This window comes from Pteropus vampyrus, unplaced genomic scaffold, assembly GCF_000151845.1.
Source record: "Pteropus vampyrus isolate Shadow unplaced genomic scaffold, Pvam_2.0 Scaffold22, whole genome shotgun sequence".
NCBI lineage: Eukaryota > Metazoa > Chordata > Mammalia > Chiroptera > Pteropodidae > Pteropus > Pteropus vampyrus.
Window position 1 is genome coordinate 14,455,727 of NW_011888803.1, and position 26,774 is coordinate 14,482,500.

Sequence of the window (26,774 nt, forward strand, 5' to 3'; positions counted from 1 at the left end):
GGCATGGAGTAAGGGACTTTTTTGGTTTTGTCTTTTAACATTGATGATAGTACAGTATGTATGTTTATGAATAAAAAAGATCTAGAGGAAAGGGAAAACAACAGTGCAGGAGAGGGTACAATTTTAGAAGCAATATACTTAAGAGACAGCATAGGATCAGTGCACATATGAAGAAATTGATCTTAGGAACACGGACCAGTGGAACAGAGAAATCAGAGTACAGGTTGATGGTTTAGTAAAGTAAAGATGTAATTATCTATAGATTGCTTCAGTTTTCCCAGTGAATTAGAACCTAAATGAACAACTGAGAATGAGGAAAGATGGTATTGGAGGTTTCATAAGAAAGAGGAAGTGGCAAATAGTCATGAAGAGTAGAAGAGTGAACAGACTAGAAAAATGTAATAGGATTGAGGTGCAACTCTGAAGGGCCTCATGAGATTTGTGGTCAAAATTTAAAAGTGATATCAAGCAGTATGAATGGCTGTTTTTCTCCAGCACCTTCAGCTGACTAAATTATGGGCATATAAAGGAAGGAGGTATAGACAACTGGATATAACCAGGGTTGGGATTTATTAGATGAACAGCAAACCAAGAGAAGGGCAAAGGATTTGAGGATGCTTCTAAGGGAATGATTATTATAGACTAAATGAGACTACTCAACACTGACCTTCTCACTCTTGATGTATCAGAAATGGAGACTAATTTCTCATTGCTTATTTTTATTTCTAAGACTCATGAAAAGAAGTAACTAGTTTGGCTCTTCCTAAGCAGTAACTAATCAGACTTCCTACAGAGTACAAACTGTATTAAGATTACTTTTATTCAGTTCATTAAAGAATGCCTAGGAAGCCAGAGAATTCTTTTTCTTGTTAAAAAAAGAAATTAAATAAATTTTAAAGACTTTATTGGTTTCATTCAATGAATCTTGAATTGGGCAGCATCCAGTGTAGCAGAGAGAAAGGAGCTCCAAGACAAAATGCGATGTTTATAGGCAGAAGGGAGTAGGAACGAATAAGTTATACTAAGCAAAAAAGCGGATTGATTATTGCAAGGCTACTGTCTTTTAGGGGACGGCTGGCATCTTTCAGGCAGATTATTTAACTAGTGCTGATCAGGCAATTTCTGATTGACTGGTTTAAGATTTCATTTCTGGGAGAGCCGAAAGTCTCAGTTTGGTGACCTGGGGTTTAGCGTAGGTGACTCCATTTTGGGCCTGTTGTCTTGTTTTTAACACCCCTCTTCCCCCATAGCTTTTATCCTGAGGCAGAAACATTAAACATTATCTGGACATATTACAATTTTGAAATTGTTAAATTCTCATATTTTGTTTCCTTGTACCAAAAATAATGTTCATCATGGAGGTCAAGAGTCTCTCTCAGTAATGGTTCTCAACATTCAATGCTTATTTTCAATTTGAAGTTTTGGCTCCTGCCATCCCTTTAGCATGTTACCCAGAATGTCATCACTCTCAGTTTTCCATCCCTTATAGTTTAACTTAAAACGCTTTTGGCTTCATCTTGACTATGTGTCTTTTAAACCTGTGAGGGCTCTTAGAGGACACTCTGCTTCTTTCACCTAAGTGCTCCCCACCCCTCCCCCCACCCCAGTCAGTTCTTCAGAGCATTCCTGTCTAAGTGATTTTCAAATAATTTCTGAGCTTCCAGTTTTGGGATTACCAGTGTGTCTTCTAGAGGAAGCATAGACCAGGGTTTCTTAAGCCTTAGCTCTTCTGACATTTGGGCTAGTTCTTTGTTGAGGCAGAGGGAGAGCTGACCTGTGCATTGTAAAAGGTTTAGCAGCATCCCTGGCCTCTATCCACTAAATATCAGCAGTAGTCCCCACTCCCTCCCTAACTGTTGTGACATCCAAAAATGTCTCCAGACATTGCCAAATGTTTCTTGGGTGGGGAGGGGTCAGAATCAACCCTGGTGGAGAACTATCTTGTAGACCAATTGTTTTTTAACTAGTGAGGATTGTATATCTGTTTTCAAGTCTGCCATATATCTACATGTATTTAAACAGATTTTTCTTTAAATCTTCATGAAAGTTGGGTACAAGCTTAATTTTTGTAAACTTAAAAGCATTTTAAGTGATCTGAATACCTCTAAGATATAGCAGCAGGCCTTTGATAGATTTTTACTGAGTTAAAATGAAGACAGCTTATTCTCAAGGAAATCTGCTAGTGAGTTCCTTAAAGCAATTAACTCATCTATTTAGTTTTAGTAATTTTTAAAAATCTGAATTTTTTCAAAGAAAATTGCATGGAAGTACATATATAATGACTGAGCAACAGTATTTCTTAACTATCTGGAATGCATTTTTCTATGTTCAAGTAAGCCAAAGATTGTTCAGCATCCAGTATTAACTCATAATTGATATTAGGAGATACAGTTTCTGTGTAGTCTTAATTTTTATAGCTTCTATATTCTTCCTTGACATTATTAGCAAGAACAAAAGTAAGAAAATAGAACTCAATTTGCTTTTAATTAAAAAATTTGACTATATTCAAATACTAGTCTGCAAAGAGAAACTTCTATTTTTACAGGGACATTAAATTTAAAAAATCCGATATTTGTATAGCCACAAAAATTAAAATCACTGAAAGATCTAATCTATAATCTGCATCTGTAATCTCAAGGAAGGTCAGTCATTCCTCCTTAAAAATTTGTATCATGCTGGCAACACAAAGCTCCTTTGAAAAGTTAAAAAGTCATTAGGTTCTCAGGTAAAGAAAGAGCAGTCGAGGCTTTGCATTTTTGGCATATCCAATAAGAACATGTGCAGATGTTTTAGGGCTGTGGCAGCTTGCTTTTCCCACTATTAATCTCATCTGGTAGCATGTTTAAATTGATTTAAAAGTTAGGGCACATGCCACCTTTGAAAAAAACTTTCAGAGTTTGTTTAAAATAAGATCAAGATTTTTGATATATTGAATGTTTGCTATAACTTGTTATATCATTGTATATGTGATGTCTTCATGAGAATTAGAAAAATATTCAGTTAAAAAAACTAAAAGGTTCTGTAAAACTACAGTCAGTACTTAGTTGTTCCAAATTAATAAAAGTAATATATTGAACACTTACCACGTATGCTTTATACATATTCATTTACTTTTAATAAAAACCCTACGAGGTAGTAGTATTATTTCCTACTTTATAGATGAGGAAAGTGGGACACAGATTAAGAAGTTTGGGCAAGGCCTAAGAGCCAGTGGGAGGTGGGATTGGGATTCAAACCCATATAGTTCGGTTTCAAGATCTGACTCTAGACTGCTGTTCTGTCTCCTGTAGACACTGCTAGTGGCAAATGTTCAGTCTTTGATTACTCTTCATCTGCCAGCCAGTTCTCTCAAAATGAACAGATATAAAACGAAAAAATGCACATTAATATCGATACCAGCTGAAGGAAAACATTTGGAAAGTAAATCTATGAAAACAATGTCACCTGTGTTCTAGAGTCAAATTTAGGGACTTAAATCATACACAATACTGTTCTCTTCTATAACTTGATAACTGAGAAAGAGCTGTATATTATCTACGTTGTTTTGAGTATTTCAACAAGGAAAAGGTTCCTTTGTTGAAATCACGAGTGTGATATTTTAAACCTCTTAACCCTATCCTGTGTTCAGTTGTGTACATTTCTTAGAACCTCAAAACCTGTTCCAAGACTGGAAGAAGAATAGTTTTAAAAAATGTTTTAAAGTAAAAATTGACGTTATTCACACATTCACTGAGCATTTACTATGCACAAACACCGTGCTAAGCAGTTTCTTAGCTTATTCTTATAGAACTTTAAAAATCACAGGGCTTAAAATACATCACATTCTCCAGACTTGTGCTATGATAGTAACTCTAAGTAATAATACCTTATATACTATGGTGATCCCTGGTAAAAACTTAAGTTTTAGCCTTAGTTTCTTATTGGTTGTCTCGCCTCTGTTAAATCCGATATTTGTATAGCCACAGTTTCCCCCTGGAAAACTGTGGCTTTAAGACTGCTTCCTAGTTCCGGCCAACACTACAGATCCTGGCATACTACTTTTCTTAGTACATTTCACCTATTGAGGTGAGATGTACCATTCTTAGCACATCTGCAAAATAGATAATCTGAATCCCGAGCACATATCGTGCATATTTTCTGAATATTCCTGATTTGAATCTTAGAGACTCTTCTGATTGATGTGCAATACTTCTCTATCTGCCATATAAAAATTTACTTTAATACTAACATTATAGTTTTTAATTCTAAATATTAAGACTTTCCAGTACCACTCTGAAAATAAACCATGAAATTTATCTGTACCACTTCTACTTCTTCCAAAATGTGACAGAGCATCTACAGATATAGTTAAATTATCTCAGTATTTAAAACATAAATAAATGCTAAAAGTAGTATGAGGTCACTCTTGGGAATTATTCTCATGAATATACCAACAACTAAGTATCTCTTCAGATTAGATTACAGCCAGGAACCCCATTTGCTCTCTTTAATAATACAGTCTGAGAGCATTTACTTAACTAAGTGAACTGATTTGAAGGCGCAAAACAGGAAAAACCAATTAAGACATCTGGATCCTTGCTTCAGGTCTGTTACTCAGCTCTGTTACCTTGGGCAAATAGTTTAATCTCTAGGCTTCAGTTTCCTCATCTGTAAATAGGCTGATCTTTGAAGTCTCTTCTAGCCATTAAGGCCTATGATTAGATTTCATACTTAAACTTGTACTTATGGAGTAGATTGAGTCTAAAACAGGGGAAAAGGAAAGAGACTAGAGTATTTGGAAAAATGAGCCCAGCAGAAAAAAGCCAATAAATCAGACTACGTAAAGGGATGCTTTGCACTGTTTTAGATAATTTTCATGTTAAAATATGAATGCATATACATAAAAATTGGCTCTGTTCTTCACTCTCCTTTTTGCTAATCATTTTCTCTGGTCTCAGGACAAAGAATAAAATGTCAACTCCACAAATATGTATTGTGTTGTTGCTGTGAGGACAGAGGAACAGTGGTAGAATAGTAGGTAGCAAGGACAATGATGAGAGCAGAATGACCAGGGGATCCAAGCCAGGGCAAAAGAGTATAATATAAAGAAAATTAGATTTAGGGTAGTTAACTGTAGTCCTGGCTTTACCCTTAAGTAACCACTAAATGACCCTGGGTTCAAGTTCTAGATTTGTCTGATAGTATGTAAATTTATTTTAGATCAATAAAATCATTTTAATTGTGCTAAGCATGCATAATATTTTAAAGGACTCCTGCAGAGAACAATCATCCTTTAATTTTTTTTTGTAACTACAACATTTGTATATTGAGCTCCCTTGAAGACATGAAACCTGAATGTTAATTCAGTTTCACATATATGAATCTGACCACTAAAAATTGTTAACTATCATTACTGTACTTAATTATTATTCTGGGAGTACTAGCCAATGAAATTAAGGAGAAATTGTGATTATTTGATTAATACACATTGTATCTCAAGTGTCAAGCTCAACATTCATTCACTTGTTGAATTAAATGAATGAATAATAATAGCCACCAATGCTAAAGCACTGTGTTGAATGCTTTATTTAAATTTCACTTAATGTTCTCACTTTAGAATCTAGTTCTACAACTGTGGAGCCTGAGGCTCAGAGATCAAGAGCTAGTCAATGATAGTGAGGTAGGTGTGCGATGCAAAGAATTATAAATAGATCCTATACTTAAAGCTTTTAGTTTACTGAAAGCTGAATAGATCTTTTAAGTGAACACAGAAAACATTAACATACTATTTGTGCATAGTTGCAGTATTGATGTTTGGTCTGATATACCAAGTGCTATTTTAATGTATTGATGTTGCCACTATTTTTATGGGTGTAATGTAGTTATTTTGGAATTTCAAAAATCTGAATCATTTGCATTTTGAGATGTGCCCAGATTAGAATTTTAAACAAAGGTCACTGTTCTATAACCCCATACATTTCAAGAGGAAGAAACTATAGCTCTGTAGCAGGAATAATTGTAATTTAATTCACAGACTTTCTGAATAAGTAGAATATGAGCCTGAAAGTACGGAAAATGATATAGGTCACCGTGTTGGAACCTCTGTCTCTCTACATGATGAAATTAAAGGAGATAAAGACCAAACCAAAAATGTTAGTTTGAAGTAATAGCTATAGCTCTCTATCAGTAAAAAAGTTCCTGTTAAGAAAACAAAAGATTGTTAAAAGATTTTCTCAGAAGTTTGCAAGACATGAGATTGCTTGAAGGCTAAATCGCCAGAGGAAAATATGTAGTGTTAGCTTGTAGCTGTGTCCTCACTGCTCTCTTCAGAGAGTGTATCAGCACATACTGGAAAACTTTGCGTGAGAATATGAATAGTAAAAATGATCTATTGGCTCTTGCAGTGGAAGATTACTTTAAAAAAGGTCAGATGAAATTTTATTTTGAGGTTTTGTCATTAAATGGTCACCAGTGTGTATGTACAGTATAGTTCATTTTAGAATGCGTTGTTACATGTTAGTTTATGTTAAAATAACCATGTATGTTTCACATTCATATTTTTAAATTTATATTTATATTTGCCATTTTGTAATATATTTAATTTTATATTTATAAAATGCATTTATAATCTGTATTTTAAATGCTTTAGTTTCACTGGTTTTTTAAAAGGAGCTACTGAATTCTGAATACTTTAAAGTACTGGTACTAAAACTGATATTTTAATATTAAATGAAGTAAATGCCAAAATAAGTAATACTTATATTAAAATTAGTATTTTAGTATTAAATGAAATAAATACAGAAAATATATGGTTTTGTTAGTAGAAACTGTACATATTCATTGCATATACTCTTACAGGTTTGATACATTTTGCAATAAAAAGAAAATTATATAATTTTTAAAAGCACTGCATAAACTTTTACATTTGAATATTCATAAAAAAGAACTTTAGTGAATTTAATTACTTTAGAAGCATACAGAATAAGAGTTTTAAAAATTTGTTGCCTTTCTGAAAGTATTTTATATCAAGCTTTATACATGATCTGTTCTTTAGAAATTTGTAGCTTAAGAAAAACCTTCAAGTGTGACTAACCAAAGAACTACGTAGTGAAATTCAGAAATTAGCCTGATGTTTTTCTTTCTAAAAAGATGGCCACTTTTAAAAAAAGATAGTCTCTATATTGAACTCAGAAAGACATTTTCCAAATGCAAGAGGAATTTATGCTGTTGCATTTCACAGGGTTTTATTACTAGTTAGTAATATACATTTGCTCAGTAGAATTTGTAGATTGGCAACACACAGGGATTTCTGTATCTTGTGTATCATATGATTTGATTGATTGACAAGGATAGAGAGAATTTGTCCTTTTTGATCTCGGCTGATTTTAACAGAAGTGTTAAAAAATTACTTTCTTTTCTCTCATCCTGCTTTTGATTATGTAGTTCTTTCCTCTTGAAATGCATTTCTTCTAGGTGTCCATAATCTACCTATCTTTCAGGACCCAGTTTTAGATTTATCTGCTTACCCATAGCTAACAGATTTAGTGGTGAAAGATCGAAAACTTTCCCTCTAAGAGCAATAGGATGCCTGCTTTTGCCACTTCTAATTCAACATTGTGTTGGGAGTTCTAGCCAGAGCAATTATGCGGGAAAAGATACCCAAACCTGAAAGTGTCTACTGAGCACAGAAGAGTCAGGAAGCTTTGGATAGAAATAAATGACAGAGATTTATTTAAGGGTCATTGAATTTATAAATCAAGATGGCAACTAGGCAATACCTAATACCTAGCGTGTTCCAAAGAAGAAAGGAAAGATGAGAGTTTTTATAATAAAAGTCACATTCTTGAGAAGAAATCAATCCTGCATTCTAAACCCTTGGATTAGTTCAAAATGGTCATCAGCTAGATGTCACACAGTCTGGATAATCGGTGCCAGGTAGTCTGGCCACATAAACATACTTTTCTAAGTTCTTCAGAGGATTATGAGAGGGTTATCTGTAGGATTAATATATCTAGATATCTCCAGGCACAATTAAAAAATTAAAAAGTTTAAGTTCTTAGGTAAAAGCAAGAATTGTTTCCTCATAGCTCATCCTACTTAATTTTAAAAATTTAGCGGCTTGACCATAGTGACTCCATTTTATTTCTTCACTCTTTCCTCATGTGGAAGAAGTAAAATTATCTCTGGTTGCAGGTGATGTGATCTTATAGATAAGGAATACTAAAGGTTCCACAAAAAACTTTTACAACTAATACATTCATTGAAATTGTAGGGTACAAAATCAACATGCAGAAATCAAGTGGATTTTTATACACTAACAATGAACAATCTGAGGAAATTAAGAAAACAATTCTATTTATAATAGCATCAAAAAGAATAAAAAATTTGGGAATAAATGATCAAGGAGATGAAAGACTTATCCATCAAAAACTACAAAATGCTGCTGAAGAATTGAGACAAAGACATCCATGTTCATGGATTGGAAGACTTAATATTTTTAAGGTTTTAATACTACTCAAAGTGACCTACAGATTCAGTGTAATTCAAAATCACAGTGAAATTTTTTGCAGAATAGAAAAATCAATTCCAAAATTGATATGGGTCCTCAGGGGAATAGCCAACCAAATAGCCAGCATAATCTTCAAAAAGAAGAACATGCTTGAGGAGGTTACTCTTCCTGATTTCAAACTTGTTACACAGCTATAGTATGGTAAACAATAGAAAGTCCAGAATAAATCTTCACATATATGATCAAGTGACTTTCAGCAAAGGCACCAAGACCATTTAATGGGATCTTTTCAACTAATGGTTCTGGGAAAGCTGGAGGGTCACACGTAAAAGAATGAAGATGAACCTTTACCTTCAACATGTAAAAAATTAACTCAAAATGAATAATGAATGAAAGATCTAAATGTGAAAGCTAAAATTATAAAATTCTTAGAAGAAAACATAGAGGAAAGTTTCATGACATTAGATTTGGTAGTGATTTCTTGTATATGACGCCAAAAGTACGGACCACAAAACAAAGATAAATCGGACTTCATCGAAATTTAAAACTTTCATGCATTAAAGAACAATATGATATAGTGAAAAAGCAACCCACAGACTAGGAGAATATGTTTGCAAATGATATATCTGAATAGGAATTAGCATTCAGAATATATAAATAATTCCTACAACTCAACAACAACAAAGAACCCTATTAAGAAGTGGGCAAAGGACTTGCGGAGACATTTATTTAAAGAAGATCTACAGATGGCTAGTAAGCACATGAAAAGATGTTCAAGATCACTAATCATTACAGAAATGCAAATCAAAACTACAGTGAGACACCAGTTCATACCTATTACGATGGCTGTATCAGAAAAATCAGAAAATAACAAGTGTTGGCAAGAATGTGGAGAAATTGGAACGCTTGTGCACTGTTGGTGGGAATGTAAAATGGTACAGCCACTGTAAAACCAGTATGGCAGTTCCTCAAAAATTAACCATAGAATTACCGTATGATTCAGCAATTCCACTTCTGGTTGTATACCCAAAAGAATTTAAAGCAGGGTTTTAACCCTTTTTGTGTTTGCCATGAGAATACTCGCTGGTGGCACTTGTGGCTGCAGCATTTGCCCCAAGATAACTCACAGATTACAGTCCTAATTTTACTCTCAAAGTTTGCCATGAAATATCTCGCTTTTATTATTTTTGCATCGGTCTAGTATATTGATAGTCTTTGGAAACAAATGACATCATTCTATTGATAGCATTTCAGTAGTGCTATCTCTGAAAGTGTCAAATCCTAGAAAACGTAGCATTCCTATGTGTGATACTAAATGGATGCTGCCAGCAAGCTGCACTTTTTTTTTCTAAGTGAGAAGAGGATTAAAGAGATATTTGTACATCTACGTTCATAGCATTTTTCATAATAGACAGAAGGTAGAAGCAACCCAAGTGTCTATTGACAGATGAATTGGATAAGCAAAATGGTATGCACATACAACAGAATATTATTTAGCTTTAAAAAGGAAGGAAACTGACATATGCTACAATATGGAAGAACCTTGCAAACATTATGCTAAGTGAAATAACCCAGTAACAAGACAAATAAAATACTGTATGATTCCACTTATATATGAGACATTCAAAGTAGTCATGTGCCACATAATGATGTTTCAGTCAACTATGGACTACATTTTTAATGATTTTTCTGTAAGGTTATAATGGAGCTGAATTTCCTGTAAGAAATAGAGTATATGGTTCAGGAGGAATTTCTTTCTTTCTTTTTTTTTTTTTTATCTCTGACAGTAGCACTATCTTTGGTGCTTGGGAATGGATTCCCTCTCACAGCACCTCAATTTTGAGTGCATAGATCACATCCCAATCAGCCACTGACCTGTTTCAGCACAGGGGAGCCTGTTTCCCTAGCATTATGTATTTAGAGGGCACTACAGTCCTTCCAGATCTAGCTTGATGATCTTCAGAGAACATTGCTATAAATTTTTCATTGAGGACCTAAGGTTCTGTACAAGGGCACAGGTCTGTAGAAACTACCTTAATGAGTACTATGTGCCACGGCCACTGTAGTAAAAGCTTTCTGTGGTAGTGTGGAGCTTGTCTGTCCCTGCTTGGGAAATACTTTCAGGTTGTAATGATGTAAAACATAGATAAGTTTTATGTTTTCCATCAGTTTAATGCCAGAGAGAGCCCTTTCTGCCAGATAGGGTCAGCGGAACCAGAAACAAGTTTCCAGTCAGAATGCTGACTATGCAGTTCTATACCCTCTTCATGTTAAACACCCTCTCTCTCTGTCTTTTTAATGGATACCACGAAGTTTCTTAATCTGATCACTGCTCCAGCATGCAGTAGCCAAAATGACATTACTATGATAATCCCTTATGTCCATTATATCTCCATCTTTATTTTGTATTCCTACTGATACTCAGGCTGACTTTCCCTCCTGACAGTCACTATTACGGTGATCTACACCAGCGGTCTCCAGCCTTCTTGGCACTAGGGACCGTGCTTCTATAAGAATCTAATCCCTGATGATCTGAAGTGGATCTGAGGTGGAGCTGAGGCAGTGATGCTATGGCACTGGGGAGTGGCTGCAAATACAGATGAAGCTTCACTTGCTGGCCTGCCATTTAACTCCTGCTGATTGGCCTGGTTCCAACCCCAGTTCCAGGTGTTGGGGACCCGACCCCTGCTCTATACCTCACCTAGCCAGTTTCTGCTTGATATTTTCAGTCATTCCATCCCATATTCCTGTTCATGGAGCAGCATTGACAGCTTTGATGTTCTGTTTCTAACCCTGTTAGAAGGAAGCAAGGGGGAGGGCTTGTGGGACAGTGTTTTTATAGTCTGCAACAGGGATCTCACTCATGGTTCAAGCTAAGCCCCTACAGTGGAAGATAAAGCACAGGCGATCCACACCTCCATTTCAACTTCTGCTACTCTTCTCTCTGTTCATTCAGCTGTGAGTTTGCTTCTTCCTGGAATATGTCAAGCATATACAGGCTTAGGGTCTTAAACATTTTAACAGCTAAACTTGAAACAGCACTAGTTCTTCAAGTGAGCAGAAGCACTAGGGTTGTGGACAGTTTACCCAAAGCGATAGGCAGGAAAGCAGAATAAAAGCATGTAGGTGTTTGTGGTAAAAATAGAGTTGGAGAGTGAGAAATTCTGATTGCTTCTTTACTGAAGGAGGAAAGTTAAGAGTACTGGCTGAGAGTGAGATGGATAGGAGGTGGTTTAAGTTTAAGTTGAAAGAAGGTATGAGATAGTTGGCTAGGATAATGGGATAGATAGCAAATAGGTTAGGCATTAAAGCCTATTAGGTTAATAGGCACAAACTTCAAAGTGTGAGCAGTCAGTGTAGTTTGTCCATCCATCTTCTCTTCTGTCTTTCCTTCCTCCCACCCACCCTACCTCCATGCATTTTAATTATTTATTTATTTTTCTTTTCATCTTTCTTCAACAGGATGGAAAGGGGTGTGGGGTGAAGAGTTGAATATAAAACTAGGGTTGAAATTTGGCAAAGCAAGAGAGGGCAAGGGGAGTGAGGCCATTTGCAAGAAGTGGTTATAAAGATGCCTCATTATTCAAGCTGTGTAAAGGTGGAAATGAAGACAGGAGAGGAGTGAGAGATAGTAATAATAATGTGTCAGGATCAGTGGATCGAGGTCTCTATGGGGTCAAAAAAAATTTTGGCCTTAGGGTACTAGAGTGAGTTGACAGGCAGGGCTAGCTACCTGAAAATGAGATTATTGAAATTTATTGGGAGGAAGTGGGGGGTGTTCAGTTATTGCTAATGACAATGGAAATGACCATTGGAGCAAGTTGCTGAGGTAGAGCAGAGGAGAAAGTCATAGGAGGAGAAGTAAAAACTGTAGGGTATTGGAAGGATCATCCGGATAGATTTTTGAAGTCACTAAGAACTTAATTTAAAATTTACTTAAAATTTTTAATTAAAAACAAAAAAATGTCAGGCGAGTTTACATATTCAAATTTGCATCTATCTTTTAAAAACAGAACCATGAGGAAACAAATCCAAAAAATTAAGTTGATTTTTTAAAACTTAAAATATTCCTCAACTTACTTTGGGGGTAGATGTTGTTGACCCTGAAATGTAAATTTATTTCTTAGCTCCATGAGACTTAAACAAAAAGAAAAGTTTCTACAGCCCTATATGAATCAAAGAATGAGAAAAGTCATTTGTGTAAGATCTTAAAAATGTTTTTGGCAGTACTTTGGTATTCAGAAGTGCTAGAGAAACTTTGGCAGAAAATCAGAGTCAAAGAGTAAGCCCAAACTAGGACAGCAAAGTCATTATTCTGCTTTTTAGAGAAGAAAGTCTTTTAAAACAATTGTGACCCTTGTGATTTACCAGAAGTACTTTATTGGGACTTCATTTGGATGCAAGTCTGTGTCAAAGTAATTAGAAAAACAAGAATTGAATATTAAATAGTGACTTCTAAAAAAATTATAACATTTTATGATACATAAAGTAGTTTTTAAAATTGAACTACATTGCAGATGTCATAAAAGATAAAAGTAAGAAGATTGAGTAAATATAGTATTTATTAACATTATTATATAGTAGACCCTTGGAGCAGCATATAATTCATTTGATTTATACTGATTAGTGTGGACTTAAGTTGGTGTTGTTGCCAGCTTTAATTTAAAATGTTTTCTTTGTGTTCCCAAATGAATAAGGTAAAGTAACTCTAAACACTTTATAAATTAAAAAAAAAAAAACATTTAAAGGAAGGAAAAATGAGAGCTTTCTTTAATTTAAATATGAGATAATGAAATGGGAGATGCATTGCACAGAAACTGTGGTAAAAACGAATTGGTTGGAAAACGAGATGGGGGATGGATAATTAAGGCAAAGAGATGGAAGAAGTTAGACTCAGCTAGCAATCTATAATAAATCCATAGAAATAAGAGCAATGCTACAGTGCTACAGGTAGAATAGTGAAATGAAGATAAGTTTCCTATTTTGATGGCTTAATCTCATTTATTTCTAATTCATAATTTTAGAGTACTGCTTAGATTCTTTCACTTTAGTTTGTCTTGGGCCTTTCCTCAACATTTTCCATAGTCCAAGGTGGAATAGATTAGGGAGAAGTGTGATCTCAGGCTTTGAACCTAAAGAGATTGGAGAGTATTACCTTTGAAGACCTAAGGCTTTTATGATTTTGATTCTTATTTGAATTAAGAGCTTTCTACTTTATTTTGTGGTAGTAAAAACCGTTTATCAGTCTCCAGCCATCTTCTCATGCTTCTAGAGTTTTTGTTTTGATCACTAATGGTATGGTCACTAAAGAAAGGCTGTGTGACTTACCAAGAATGTTGTAAACAGAATTTAAGTATTCGGTGTGTGTTTGTATTAGGTAATTTCTGACTCTGAGATTTTTGATTTGTTCCTTTCATCAAAACTCTCCAGTGACCGACAGTCTTTTTAGCCTTATCTTTCTCTCTTGGTAGAAGAGGTACACCATTTTTAATAACTATTCACAACAGTTATTCATTTGGATTCTAAAAATATAAAACTGACAGTAATTTTAAGAGAGACTCTATCTAGCCCCCATCCAGTTTTGGTTGCTAGCCAGCTATGGGCACATCACTTAAGCATTCTGGCTATCAGCTTCCATATTTACAAAATGAAGGGTCTGGAACCATTATTTACTAATAAACATTAATTTCTAAGCTTTTTTTTTTTTTTAAAACCAAATAATAGTGTATTGTAGTAGTAAAAAAATGAGGTTTAGAGTCAAAACATTGGTTGAATTTCATAATGTCAGAAACTTGGTTTTCTCATTTGTAAAATGCCTAATCAGTAGAGTTTTGTAGGTGACATCTGCTAAGATACATGAAAATACTTGGTAAATATAGAAGTACTATACAGATAGAATGGTTATTCAATCAGCAAATAAGTGCCTTGTATTTGCTAGGCTGTGTGATGAAGTTTTAACATTTAAGTCATTGCATCTTATAAAAATACTAAAATCATTGTGAGCAAATGAAGGAAGGTATTTGATTAATTGTTTGGAAACTGGTATATAAAAATGAAAAACTTTTATTTTGTTATCTAATGTTTCTTGGATTCAGAGTAATGAGACCAAGACCAATTTTATGGTGAAGTTTTCTTGCAGTTTTAAAATTGATCTGTTTTTGTCGAGTTCTGCTTAGAGAAAAAGTAAAATATCTAGTAAAATTACAGAATTAAAACATTTGTTCACTGACTGTTTTAACATTTCAAGTATGAATCTTGTTTGTATCTCTTACTATATACTTTGCCTTTTTATTTGTAGAAATATTGCTAAATTAGTTCCTGTGCTCACTTCTTTTCAATCTTTAAATCACTCGCTTTTGAATGTTTAGAGTTTGTAATTTTTACAGTCTTTCTTAATGTATTAATGTAATTTCTTAATGTAATATATTAATGTAATTAGTATGTCTAGTTGAAAACCTAAGTAATGTTATTCAGTGGATTAAATATATCTTAAAAAATATTTCTTCTGGTTTTCCTTGCCAGTAGCACTCTCACAAACATGGTGAATGTTCCTAAAACCTGCCGAACTTTCTATAAGAAGTGTGGCAAACACCAACCCGACAAAGTGACACAATACAAGAAGAGCAAGGATTTTTTGTATGCGCAGGGAAAGTGGCATTTTTTGTATGGCAGGAAGCAGAGTGGTTATGGTGGGCGGACTAAGCTGATTTTCTACAAAAAGGCTAAAATTACAAAGCTTGTCTTGAAGCTTGAATGCATTGAGCCCAACTGCATATCTAAGAGAAAGCTTGCTATTAAAAGAGATGCAAGCATTTTGAACTGGGCCAAGCTTCATGTTTTGTTTTATTATGAAGATGTAAAATCTTGAGGATATATTCACTTCAAAAAGTTTATTTTGTATTTTAAATGTCATAACATTAAGTCCGTGCAACATAAATCCTTATTTGTAATTTTATTTGTGGATTTACTGTTTGAGGCAAAAATTAATTTATAATATGGCTATATAATGATAATATTTAAAGTTTTCTGTTTCAAGACTTCTGTCTTTTAGAGGTACTTTTTTTTCAAGTCAAATATTATTTTTCTCAAAATGGTTACAAAGCCGAGAACTTTGCTTCACTTGTAGTCAAATGTGTATATCTGCCTTTAAATGCTGATTACTGTATTTTTTAGTTGGCTTTTATTTGGAATCTGTTTACTTAAAAAGTGTGTTAAAACTGTAATCAAATATAAATATCTCAGTTATTGGGCTTCTCCAATGTTTTCAGCTTGTACAGCTTCCATTGATATTTTTGAATATTTTAGAAATCAACATTAAAAATTAAAATTGTATCCAAGGAGATTTTATAGTTTGTAACTTAACCTTCAGTAACTGAAAAATAAAATTTGACCATACTTTTTCAGTATTCCAATTAGTTGAGCTTTTATATATTTGTTATGGTGACCAACTCGAAGTGTACTTTTTGGAGAGTTCATATATAGATATAGTCTAAGGTTCTGTCCAGTGAAATTACAGAATGAATAATTTTGAGTATCGGAGAATATAGGAATGATATTTAATTTCTTAAAACAGTCTGACACAGGTCTTAGATACCAAATTCTTTAGATGATTTAATTGTTTCTGGGAATCCTGAAAGTGCTTGAAATAGACCAAGGGGAATATGTAAATTTGGAGCCATGTATTTTTAATTTACTTTAGAAGGCGATTAACTTAAGTAGAAAACTGGAATTTTATATGGATACAAGAGAAGGTAAAGATAACGAAAAATAGCAAGAATATATCAGTAGGGTAGGGAGGACTTGATATAGATCAGATAAAGGATAACTTATAATTTAAAGCAGGATTCTTTAAAGTTAGAGCACACAGGATGATCCACTGAGATAAGGAGAAAAGAGCCTAGAACTTCTATAAGTTATCTAAAAATAAGAAATGTGACACTTTACTAGTCCCCAGCTGTGACAGCCACTAAAAACAATGTCACAGTTTAAGAACCAAGGCCTTCAGATTATTTTGCCTCTAAGAATTAACCAAGATCTTAGAAATAATGAAACATATAATGAAGCATAGTCAAGTCATTGTACCCACTAAAATTGTTAATATTTTAAAAAGTCATGGCTCAAAGGCTTTTGTTTGTTAAATAAGTAACTATTTTAAAATAATGCTTATTTTGTTTTCATTTCTTCTAAAATTTCTATTTTTGTGGATTTCATAATTACATAATTTAATAGTGAAGCATATATAATTTATAAATAAATATACATAGAATAGAGGTATGTGTTCAGATTTTTTACTGATGTGAGAGGAGTTTGTAATAAAAATTTGGAGATTTCATTTAGAAGATAAAGTATAATGTAAAATTTGATGAAGATGGAAGAAACTTTTGAAGTATTTTAGAAAAATGAAGGATGATTGTTTCAGCTTCAGACCGTTCTTTTTTTCAAATATTTTATCGAAAGTTTTTTGATTTAAAAGAGAATTCCAATTTATAATAGGAAGTAGTATCAATATTTCAATTAAGTTTACTGAGTAGTTCATTCTCTTGCTGTTTTCAAGTCTACTTTGGAAGCCAAATGATGAAAAGTGCATGAAACAGTAGAATTAGAATAGTAATACCAAACTGTGAAAGCCAGATGAAATTCTGTCTCTGCTGTTTGGAGAGAATTTGCCTTTACCAGTAGAATTTTTAAATGACTTAAGAAAATATAGACAGGAAAAGAGATTAAAAGCAAATACTTGAAAATAATTCATTTGTAAATAAAAATGTGATCAAACCATGGGTTATTTAGGAAAGAAAAACAGCTGGAGATGTAGAAAGGGATATTTGAATATTTTGTCAGCATTATAGACTTTCAGTATGGGAGAGGGAGAGAATACCAAGTTATTAGTCAATTTGGAGATTACTTTTAAGGGATAGGGAATGAAGGTTTCTCAGGCAACAGGTGGAAGGGAATATTTTTTGAGGATTGAAACAGGCTTGTGGGACAACGATACTTTATTATGTGTTAATATTGTGTTTACTGCATTGCAGGACACTTAATGACACCAACCTAATCCTATTGAGGTGGGTGATGGGACTCCCATTTTAAGGGGGGAAAAGTTCAAAGAGCCTTATTAGTAACTTACTTGCCCAACATCAGACGTCTGCTAAATGCAGAACCCAGAATTTGAACCTAGTTATATTTGACTCTGTTCAGCTAAACAGATCTTCATTGAGTGCTTGTCGTGGTGCCAGGCAGGATGCTTATGCCTTGGGAGTTCAGAGTTGAATAATACATGGTTCCTGCTGTCAGCGTAGTAGTGTAAGTAAATACGAGTAATTTTTAGGGAGCCTTGGGGACCCAGACAAAGACCACTTACCCAATCTGAGAGTTTAGGGCCATTTTCTGGAGGACATAGTACTTCAATTGAATCTCAAAGGAGGAATAAGAGTTAATTGCGAAAAGTTGACAGGAGAGGGTGTTGCAGCCAGGGGAAACCTCAGGTGTAATAGCATCCAGGCCTATAGTAGTATGATTTATGCTGATGAACCTACTTCTCTCTAGGTCTTAAAGGATGAGATGGGTAGAGAACAGCAGAAGAGCCTAGGTCTTTCCTTTTGTACCTCTTTGACTCTCTGGACAAATATCAGAAGCTGGTTAAAACATTTGTGGATAAAATTTTAGACTTTTCAGTGTGTTTTTATTTTCTTTTTCTAGGATCAGTTCGACAGCTTAGACAAGCATACCCAATGGGGAATTGACTTCTTGGAAAGATATGCCAAATTTGTTAAAGAGAGGATAGAAATTGAACAGAACTATGCAAAACAATTGAGGTAAGTTAAAATTTTTTTCAATTCTCAGAAGTGAAATTATATGAGTAAAAAGTTGGATGTTAGGTAAATGTGCTATACCAGAGGCTAAATCCTGTTTTTCATCAGAATTAGATTGAATTATGTAACTAGCTTGTTTTAATGATCGATTTAATTAAATCGTTGCCTGGTACCACAAGGAATATTGGCTAACTAGATTACGAGTAGCTTTCATTCCAGAAAGATAATCAAAACCCTAGAATCAGAAAGCAAAATGCCAGGAAAAAGAAATAACCCAGATAGAAATTCTGTACTTCATGGTTTTTTGTTTTTTGTTTTTTGTTTTTTGTTTTTTTGCTTTAGTAATCTTCCCAAAACATTGAAGATTTCTTCAGTTTCTAAGACTTGGAAATTGAATGTGCTGTGCTGAGTTTCTTTCTGTTAAAAATCATATATATTGTTGATGAAAGTAATTTTGGAAAATGTGTTAGAAGATAAAAGTTTTAAAGGGATGGTTTTAGTCTTAAAATAAATGGAATTGATCTTAAGATTTTGTTCAAGCAGAAAATCATTGTTAGACCACAACTTGACAAGTAGTTTTGTTGAAATTATTCAATAAAAATGATACTTGGAGTCCAAAGACTAGATATCAATATAAAATTCTAACAATAGGCGTTAGGATTCTTCATATTCCACATGATGGAAAATCCAACCTGAACAGGCACACATAACTAAAAAATCTAGGCATATTTTGATTCTGGAGTCAAATGTGTCCAGCCATCCATTTCTGGGCTCTGTTTTCCCTTGTTGCCATTGTCCTCAGGTTCCATTCAGTACCATCCTTTCTGTTCCCCCTTAGTTCTATATTTCATATCTTCATACCCTCACATCCCGGGGAAGAATGATGGTCTTCTCTGTTATTCATTTGGGGGAGGTGAGAGGAAAGGAAAAGGGGAAGAAAGGAAGTAAAAGAAGGGAGAGGAAGGGGATAGAGGGAAAGCAGAGTACAAGCTCGTACCAGCTTCCTTTCTCTAGAAATTCCAGCAAAGGTCTCCTTTTGTCATGCTGACCCTGGTTAGGTTGGTTATATGCTTATCCTGAACAGTTCACCAAGATGAGAAAATGAGAATGACTTTTATAGCTAATGATGGGGGAGGAATAGTTGCACACAAAAAAATTACGGTAGTGGCTCACAGAAGGAAGGGGGTATTTGAGTTATTAAACCACACGTGTCCATTCAATATAATATTGAAAGTCCTAGTGAGAGCAGTCAGACAAGAAAAAGAAATAAAAGGCATCCAAATAGGGAAAGAAGTCAAATTATCACTTTTTGCAGATGACATGATTCTCTCTATAAAAAACCATAAAGACTCCACTAAAGCACTTTTAGAAATAACAAAAAAATACAGTAAGGTTTCAAGATAAAAAAATCAGTGCTCAAAAATCCATAGCATTTTTTATTCTAATAATGAATTTTCAGAAAAATAAATGAAAGAAAATAATTCCTTTTGCAATTGCAACAAAAAGAATAAAATCCCTAGGAATAAACCTAACGAAATACATGAAGGACCTATACACTGAAAACTATAAGACACTATTGTAAGAAATTGAAGAAGATACAAAGAAATTGAAAGACCCTGAATACCCAGAGCAATCCTGGGGGACGGGGGGAATGCCTGGAGGTATCACTGTGCTTGACTTCAAATTATACTACAAAGTGACAATAATCAAAACAGCATGGTATTGGCAGAAAAACACATGGAATTGAGAGTCCAGAAGTAAATTCCCATATATATGGACACATAATTTTCAACAAAGGAGCCCAAATCATACAATGAAGAAAGGAAAGCCTCTTCAGTAAATGATGCTGGGATAACTGGAAAGCCACATGCAAAAGAATGAAACTAAACTGTTGTCTGTCACCATACCCCAAAATTAAAATGGATCAAGGATTTGAATATAAGACCTGAAAATAAATTTCACAGAAGAAAATGTAGATACTAAATTCATGGACCTTGGATTTAGAGAGAGTTTTATGAATTTGATCTCAAGGCAAGGGAAATAAAAACAAGAATAAATGAGTGGGACTGTAACTAAAATGCTGTCAACAAGGCAAAGAGGCAGCCATCCAAATGGGAGAATATATTTGCAAACAACACCTCTGGCAAGAACCTAATAACCAAAGTATACAAAGAACTCATACAACTCAACAGTAAAAAAATCCAGTTAAAAAATGATCAGAGGACCTGAACAGACACTTCTCCGAAGAAGGCATACAAATGGCCAACAGACACATGAAAAGATGCTCAACTTCACTAGCTATTAGAGAAATAACAAATCAGAACCACAATGTGATACCATCTCTCACCTGTTAGAATGGCTATCGTCAAGTAATAACAAGTGTTAGAGAGGTTGTGAGGAAAAAGGAACCCTTAGACACTGCTGGTGAGAATATAAATTGGTACAGCCACTATGGAAAGCAGTGTGGAAGTTCCTCAAAAAACTAAGAATTGAATTACCATATGATCCAGCAATCCCTCTCTGGGTATTTACTCAAAAAATCTGAAAACATTTATCCACAAAGATACATGCACCCCAGTGTTCATAGTAGCAGTATTCACAGTGGCCAGAACATGGAAGGAACCAAAGTATCCTAGAATAGATGATTGAATAAAGAATCTGTGGTACATATGTACAATGGAATATTACTCAGCCATAAGAAGAGATAAAATGCCATTTGTGACAACATGGATAGATCTTGAGATAATCATGTTAAGCGAAATAAGTCAAACAAAAAATTGAAAACCATATGATGTCGTTCACATGTAGGATATAAAACTGAAAGCAACAAACAAACATGACAAACAAACAGAGACTCATGGCCATGGACAATGGATTAGTGGTTACCAGAGGGAAGAGGGGCTGGGGTGAGATAGAGGTAAAAGGGGTCAAATATTTGGTGACAGAAGGAAATCTAACTAGATGGTGAAAACACAGTGCAATATATATACAACTTATTGTTGAATGTTGATTTTGTTAATCAGTGTCACCCCAGTAGTTTTTCATTAAAACAAAAACCACAAGCATCTACTATAGTAGTAGCGGTTTATGTAATCAACTGACTGAGTATAGGGATGGAATTAGACAAGTGCGATGGATAGATTATAATATTTTTGTAATGATGCACATACTATTATGACATTTACTGAAATAATGGCATCATGCTAATTTCCTGATTCATTTGCTTCCTCTGGTTTTTTTTAAATAAAGTATTTTCCATTTGAGAATATAAACAGAACCTATTAGTATATTAGTAATAATAGTGATATTTCACCTGTGATCTGGGAGCTTTACCCCTCAAGAATCTAGAAGCATTAAAGACCTCTGAGAAGTTAAAATAGCAATCAAAATTATATTCATATGTGAGCAGTGAAAACTTTCCTCATTTAATTTTTAATTTGATCTCAATTCTAGCATAGTAAGTTCTCTGGTTTCCAAGTTTTCCAATAGAAGTGAGGAGAAGAAATGCTGTTGGTGATACAGTAATGGCAGTGTGAAATGACAATAAAAGAAAAGATAAAAATGTTACAAAAAACAGGTAAAATAGTTTCCATCCTAAAAGTACCTGTCAATAAGGAAATGTTGAAAAAATACTGTGGAATATGCTGTTGAAATAAGTCAGGTATACCAGGATATTTAAACTTAAAAGACTATTCAGTCTATTAGTGTAAAAAGCAAGTTGCAGAACTGAATGTACCGCAAGATCTCCCTCTTGTTTACTCCAGTTTGTGCGTACAGTTATGCGTAAAATTTTTAGGTGTTCTGAAGAAATCTAGAAGGATACACCCCAAGTTGTTTTATAGTGGTTACCTCCTGGGAAATAGGAGTGGGGAATGGTAAGGGAAGGAACTCGTTAACTTATATTTTGGGTTATTGAAGTCTTTTCAACAACTGTATTATTTTATAGTTTAAAACACTGTTCTTAAGCAAAGAAGATGGTATACTTCAAAAAATCTTACAACAAATTATAAAATAAAAAATGATAATTTATAAGGTAATACTTCTGCAATCTGGAATATTTAACTGTCCAGAATAACTCAGGCCTAAAGGATTTCAGGATCGCCAAGGTTTTACCAGAATAATAGGACACTAATCAAACAGCAGACTTGTTTACTTTTCTGTTTTGTGCCTAATAATAATCATTATAATTTCCACTTACTTGCAAAGAGAGATTTGAACACCACTTCATTGAAGCAAGGGTGAATGATATGAAAAATATAATTTTGTAGTGAGAAAGAGATTATTATGTACAGATGCTCTAAATCAATGATTTGCATCTTTTTTTCTGTCCCATCACACTAAAGAAATTTGACACATTTTCATCCTAACAGTGCCTCTCATTTGCAGTGATTCTCAACACGAGCAGGGGTATTGGCCTTCCAATAAGGACTAGATGGGAAGAGGCATCTTGAAACCACCTACTCCCTCCTATCCCTCTACATTGAGATTTGCTACTTTGGATGAAAACTTAGTAAATGATTTTATTATCAGCTGCTCTTTATAGTGTCTGTTTTATCCAAAGGGAAGAGGTTTCCCTTATTTAATTCCTCTTCTTTAATGGAAAAGCTTTTTTGGTTAGCGCCCTTCTGTTTATGCTACTGCAGAGGACAATTTCATAGTAGGAAGCTATTTTTCCTCCTAAATAACTATATTCAGAATGTTAAAACTTTACATTTTAAATATATTGCAAGATTAAAATTTCTCAACTTTTGGTATTCCCAGTATATTTTCTTTCTTTTCTATTTGTCTGTTTTGATGGCTTTGGTTTAATTTTGATTTTTGATATTGGTTGACTTTTGGTAGTGATTTGGGGATGGGAATAAATAGAAAATAAAGCAACCGATTATGTATGGAGACATAGTTAGAGACAATTGAATAATGTCTATTTTGATTGATGGTAAACAGTGACTTCAAATAACTTGGTAGAGTGTCCTTTTTGTTTGCAGTCATAAAGTTGAAATCAGTCATTTTTTTCTGGTATCTTAACATTCTTTTAATAAATTTATACTGTTGTATTTGTATGGCAAGATTAACTTAAATTTCTATGTAAAAAAAAAAAACCTCTGTATCCATGATACATGTATCGTTTTATTTTTTTCTAGTAAAATAATTACAGCATTAGTCTGTCCTAGAGACTGCTGTATGAATTGTATTATCCTACTTCCACCATTTCACTTTTGGTTCACATGTTGCAAGAGAAATAGATTGGATGACAGAAGCCTAAAAGCTACTCTTATCTTAACCAGAGCAGAAATCTCCGCAAATTCTTTTTGGTCTTATGTTCATTTCTGTACCCTTACCAAGCTTGGCAACATAGCTGATACCTCTAGAGCTGAGTAAATAATTGAGTGATCTGTGTTTTAGTTTAGTTTAGAAATTAGGATCTCTGACCATATGCTGAACCTTTGACCAAGTACTGCTTTCTATCGGTACTAGCATTTGTGTAATATACAGTTGACCCTCAAATTGCAACGGTATACTCATATGCAGATATTTTTCATTTGACCCTCACAGTTCAAACCCCCATTGTTCAAGGGTCAAATTGTACCTTGTTGTGATGAGGCTGTTGTTTTACTAAGAGCTGCACCAAATATTTAGGTAAAAAGGACTTAAAAGATCTGATTGTTTAAACAACTAAAACATAATAATTTGGTTGTTAATGTTGCTGGCTGTATAGATCACTTAGTTAATTTCTTAGTTCTTTCAATGGTTTTATTTCCAAATAATTTTTTTGTAGCCATTTGAATTGTGTAGCAGTGACTAAACCGAGGTAAAATGTTTATTTCATCATCCTACATGTATACAATATAGGCAAATCAAACAGATTTAACTGCTTATTTGAATCAAGGACTATGAAGGTATTATAATTTTCTTTTAAGAATCTAATATTCAGAAGAAAAACAGAAGTCATCAATTTGCAGAACAGAATTTCTTTGTTTTCTATCTTGAACATACCTGCAAATACTTCTCTGAAAGATCTGCGGTTGCCTAGAAACCGCAATGTTATGCTTGTCACATCCTAAATAGCAATGAATTGTTGCAAGATTCTTTGTGTATAGACCTCAAAGCTGATACTATACATGCATTGTCTTATTTACACTTTAGGTACAGTGGATCTTTAACATGTTAAAGATAAAGCAAAACTAGGAACTGGTATTTAAAAAATGAGAATAGATATTAACTTTGTTTACCTACGCGTTCATTAAAGCTTGTTTGGTTTTCTTCTCCTAGGTTTCTCAGGCATAAATAAATACTTAAGTCCTCTTATTCTTATTATCTATTTCAGCATCTGCCACTGGTAGAGGTATAAAAATTGAGAATGAAGCATATCTCTTTAAAAAAGAAATATAATATTCAGAATTTGTTCTAATATTACTTGTAGTAATCCCTTTTTTTACATTGTGATAAAATGTACCTAACCTTAAATTTACCTAAGATAATTTTTAAGTGTACATTTCAGCAGTGTTAAGCATATTCATACTGCTTTGCAGCCATCTCCAGAATTTATCTTGAAAAACTATAACTCTGTACCTATTAAATAACAGTCCTCATTACCCCCTTCCTCTAGCCCCAGGCAATTCTAATTTATGTTTCTATTAATTTAACTACTCTAAATACCTGATAAATGAAATCATACAGTATTTTTTTGTGTATGTGATTGACTATTTCACTGAGCATAATGTCGTAAGTGTTCATCCATGTTGGGGTATGTGTTGGAATATCTTTTTTAAGGCTCAATGTTCCATTGTATGTATATACCACATTTTGTTTATCCATTTATCTGTTGATGGGCATTTGGTTTGTTTCTGCTTTTTGGCTATTGTGAATAATGATATACTGTGAACAAATACCTGAGATCTTGCTTTCATTTCTTCTGGGTATATACCTAGAAGAAGAATTGCTTGACCAAATGGTAATTCTGTATTTAATTTTTTGAACTGCTATACTGTTTTCTGCAGTTGTTGACACTCTCACCAGCAGTGTACAAGGGTTTCAGTTTTTCCACGTGCCTGTCAATACTTGTTATTTTCTGTGTGTGTGTGTGTGTGTGTGTGTGTGTGTGTGTGTGTGTGTGTAGTAGCCATCCCAATTGGGTGTAAGAGATCTCATTGTGGGTCTGATTTGCATTTCCCTAATGATTAGTGATATTGAGCATTTTTTCATACGCTTGCTGACCATATGTTTATCTTTGGAGAAATGCTATCAAGTTCTTTGCTCATTTTTAAATAGGATTATTTGTTGGTTTTTTTTTGTTGTTATTGAGGTTTAAATGTTTTATATATATTTGGATTTTAACCCCTTACCAGGTATGTGATTTGCAAATTCTTCTTGCACTCCATAGCTTGCCTTTTCATTCTTAATTGTGGACTGTGCTGCATAGCCTTTTTGAATTTTAATGTCCAGGTAATTGTTCTTTGTTTTGTTGCCTATACTTTTGGTGTCATATCTAAGAAATTGCCAAATCCAATGTCATGAAGTTTTTGTCCTATGCTTTCTTTGAAGCATTTTATAGTATTAGCTCTTAATTTAGATTTTTAATACATTTTGAGTTATTATTATTATTATTATTATTATTGACATTGGTTAATGAAAGCTAGTGTTTCAGGTATACGGTTCAACAGTAAGTTGCGCGCGTGCGTGCGCGCGCCACACACACACACACACACACATACATTATATTGTGTGTTCACTGCCTATAGTTAGATTTCTTTCTGTCCCCACATTTTTGACTGCTTTTACCCTTTCTACTCCCCCTTGCTCCTCCCCTACCCTCTGGTAACCACTAGTCTATTGTCCATGTCCATAAGTTTCTGTTCGTTTGTCTTGTTTGCTTGTTGCTTTTAGGTTTATATCCCACATATAAGTGATATCATGTGGTTTTCAACTTTTTCTGTCTGCCTTATTTTGCTTAGCATGGTTATCTTGAGGTCCATCCATGTTGTTGCAAAATGGCAGTATATTCATCTCTTTTTATGGCTGAGTAATATTCCATTGTATATATGTACCACAGCTTCATCCAAATCATCTATCGTAGGACACTTCAGTTGCTTCCATGTCCTGGCCACTGTGAATAATGCTGCTATGAACATCTGTGTGCAAATATCTTTTCATATATGTGTTCTCAAGTCTTTAGGGGTAAATACCCAGTAGAGGGATTGCTGGATCATATGGTAGATAAATTCTTAGGTTTTTGAGGAACCTCCATACCATTTTCCATAGTGGCTGTACCAGTTTGCAGTCCCACCAGCAGTGTATGAGGGTTCTTTCTCTCTGCACCCTCTCCAACACTTGTTATTACTTGTCCTGTTGATAACAGCTATTCCAACAGGTGTGAGATGATCTTTGAATGTGGTGTAAGGTAAAGAAGGGTACAGCTTTATTCTTTTGTATGTGGATATCTTTTACATTTTCCTCTGTATGAGAAAAGATTCATGGCT

At 34.0% G+C, this 26,774-nt stretch overlaps 1 protein-coding gene across 2 annotated transcripts in view; it reads left to right on the forward strand.

Annotated features, from left to right (window-relative positions):
* The window catches only part of FNBP1L (formin binding protein 1 like), a 91,079-nt gene that overhangs the window by 20,070 nt on the left and 44,235 nt on the right, over window positions 1-26,774 (forward strand). For both annotated transcript variants that reach the window (XM_023528120.1, XM_023528121.1), the window contains exon 2: window positions 18,185-18,300. In XM_023528120.1, the coding sequence (XP_023383888.1) occupies window positions 18,185-18,300 (116 nt within the window). The remainder of the gene's footprint in view (window positions 1-18,184; window positions 18,301-26,774) is intronic.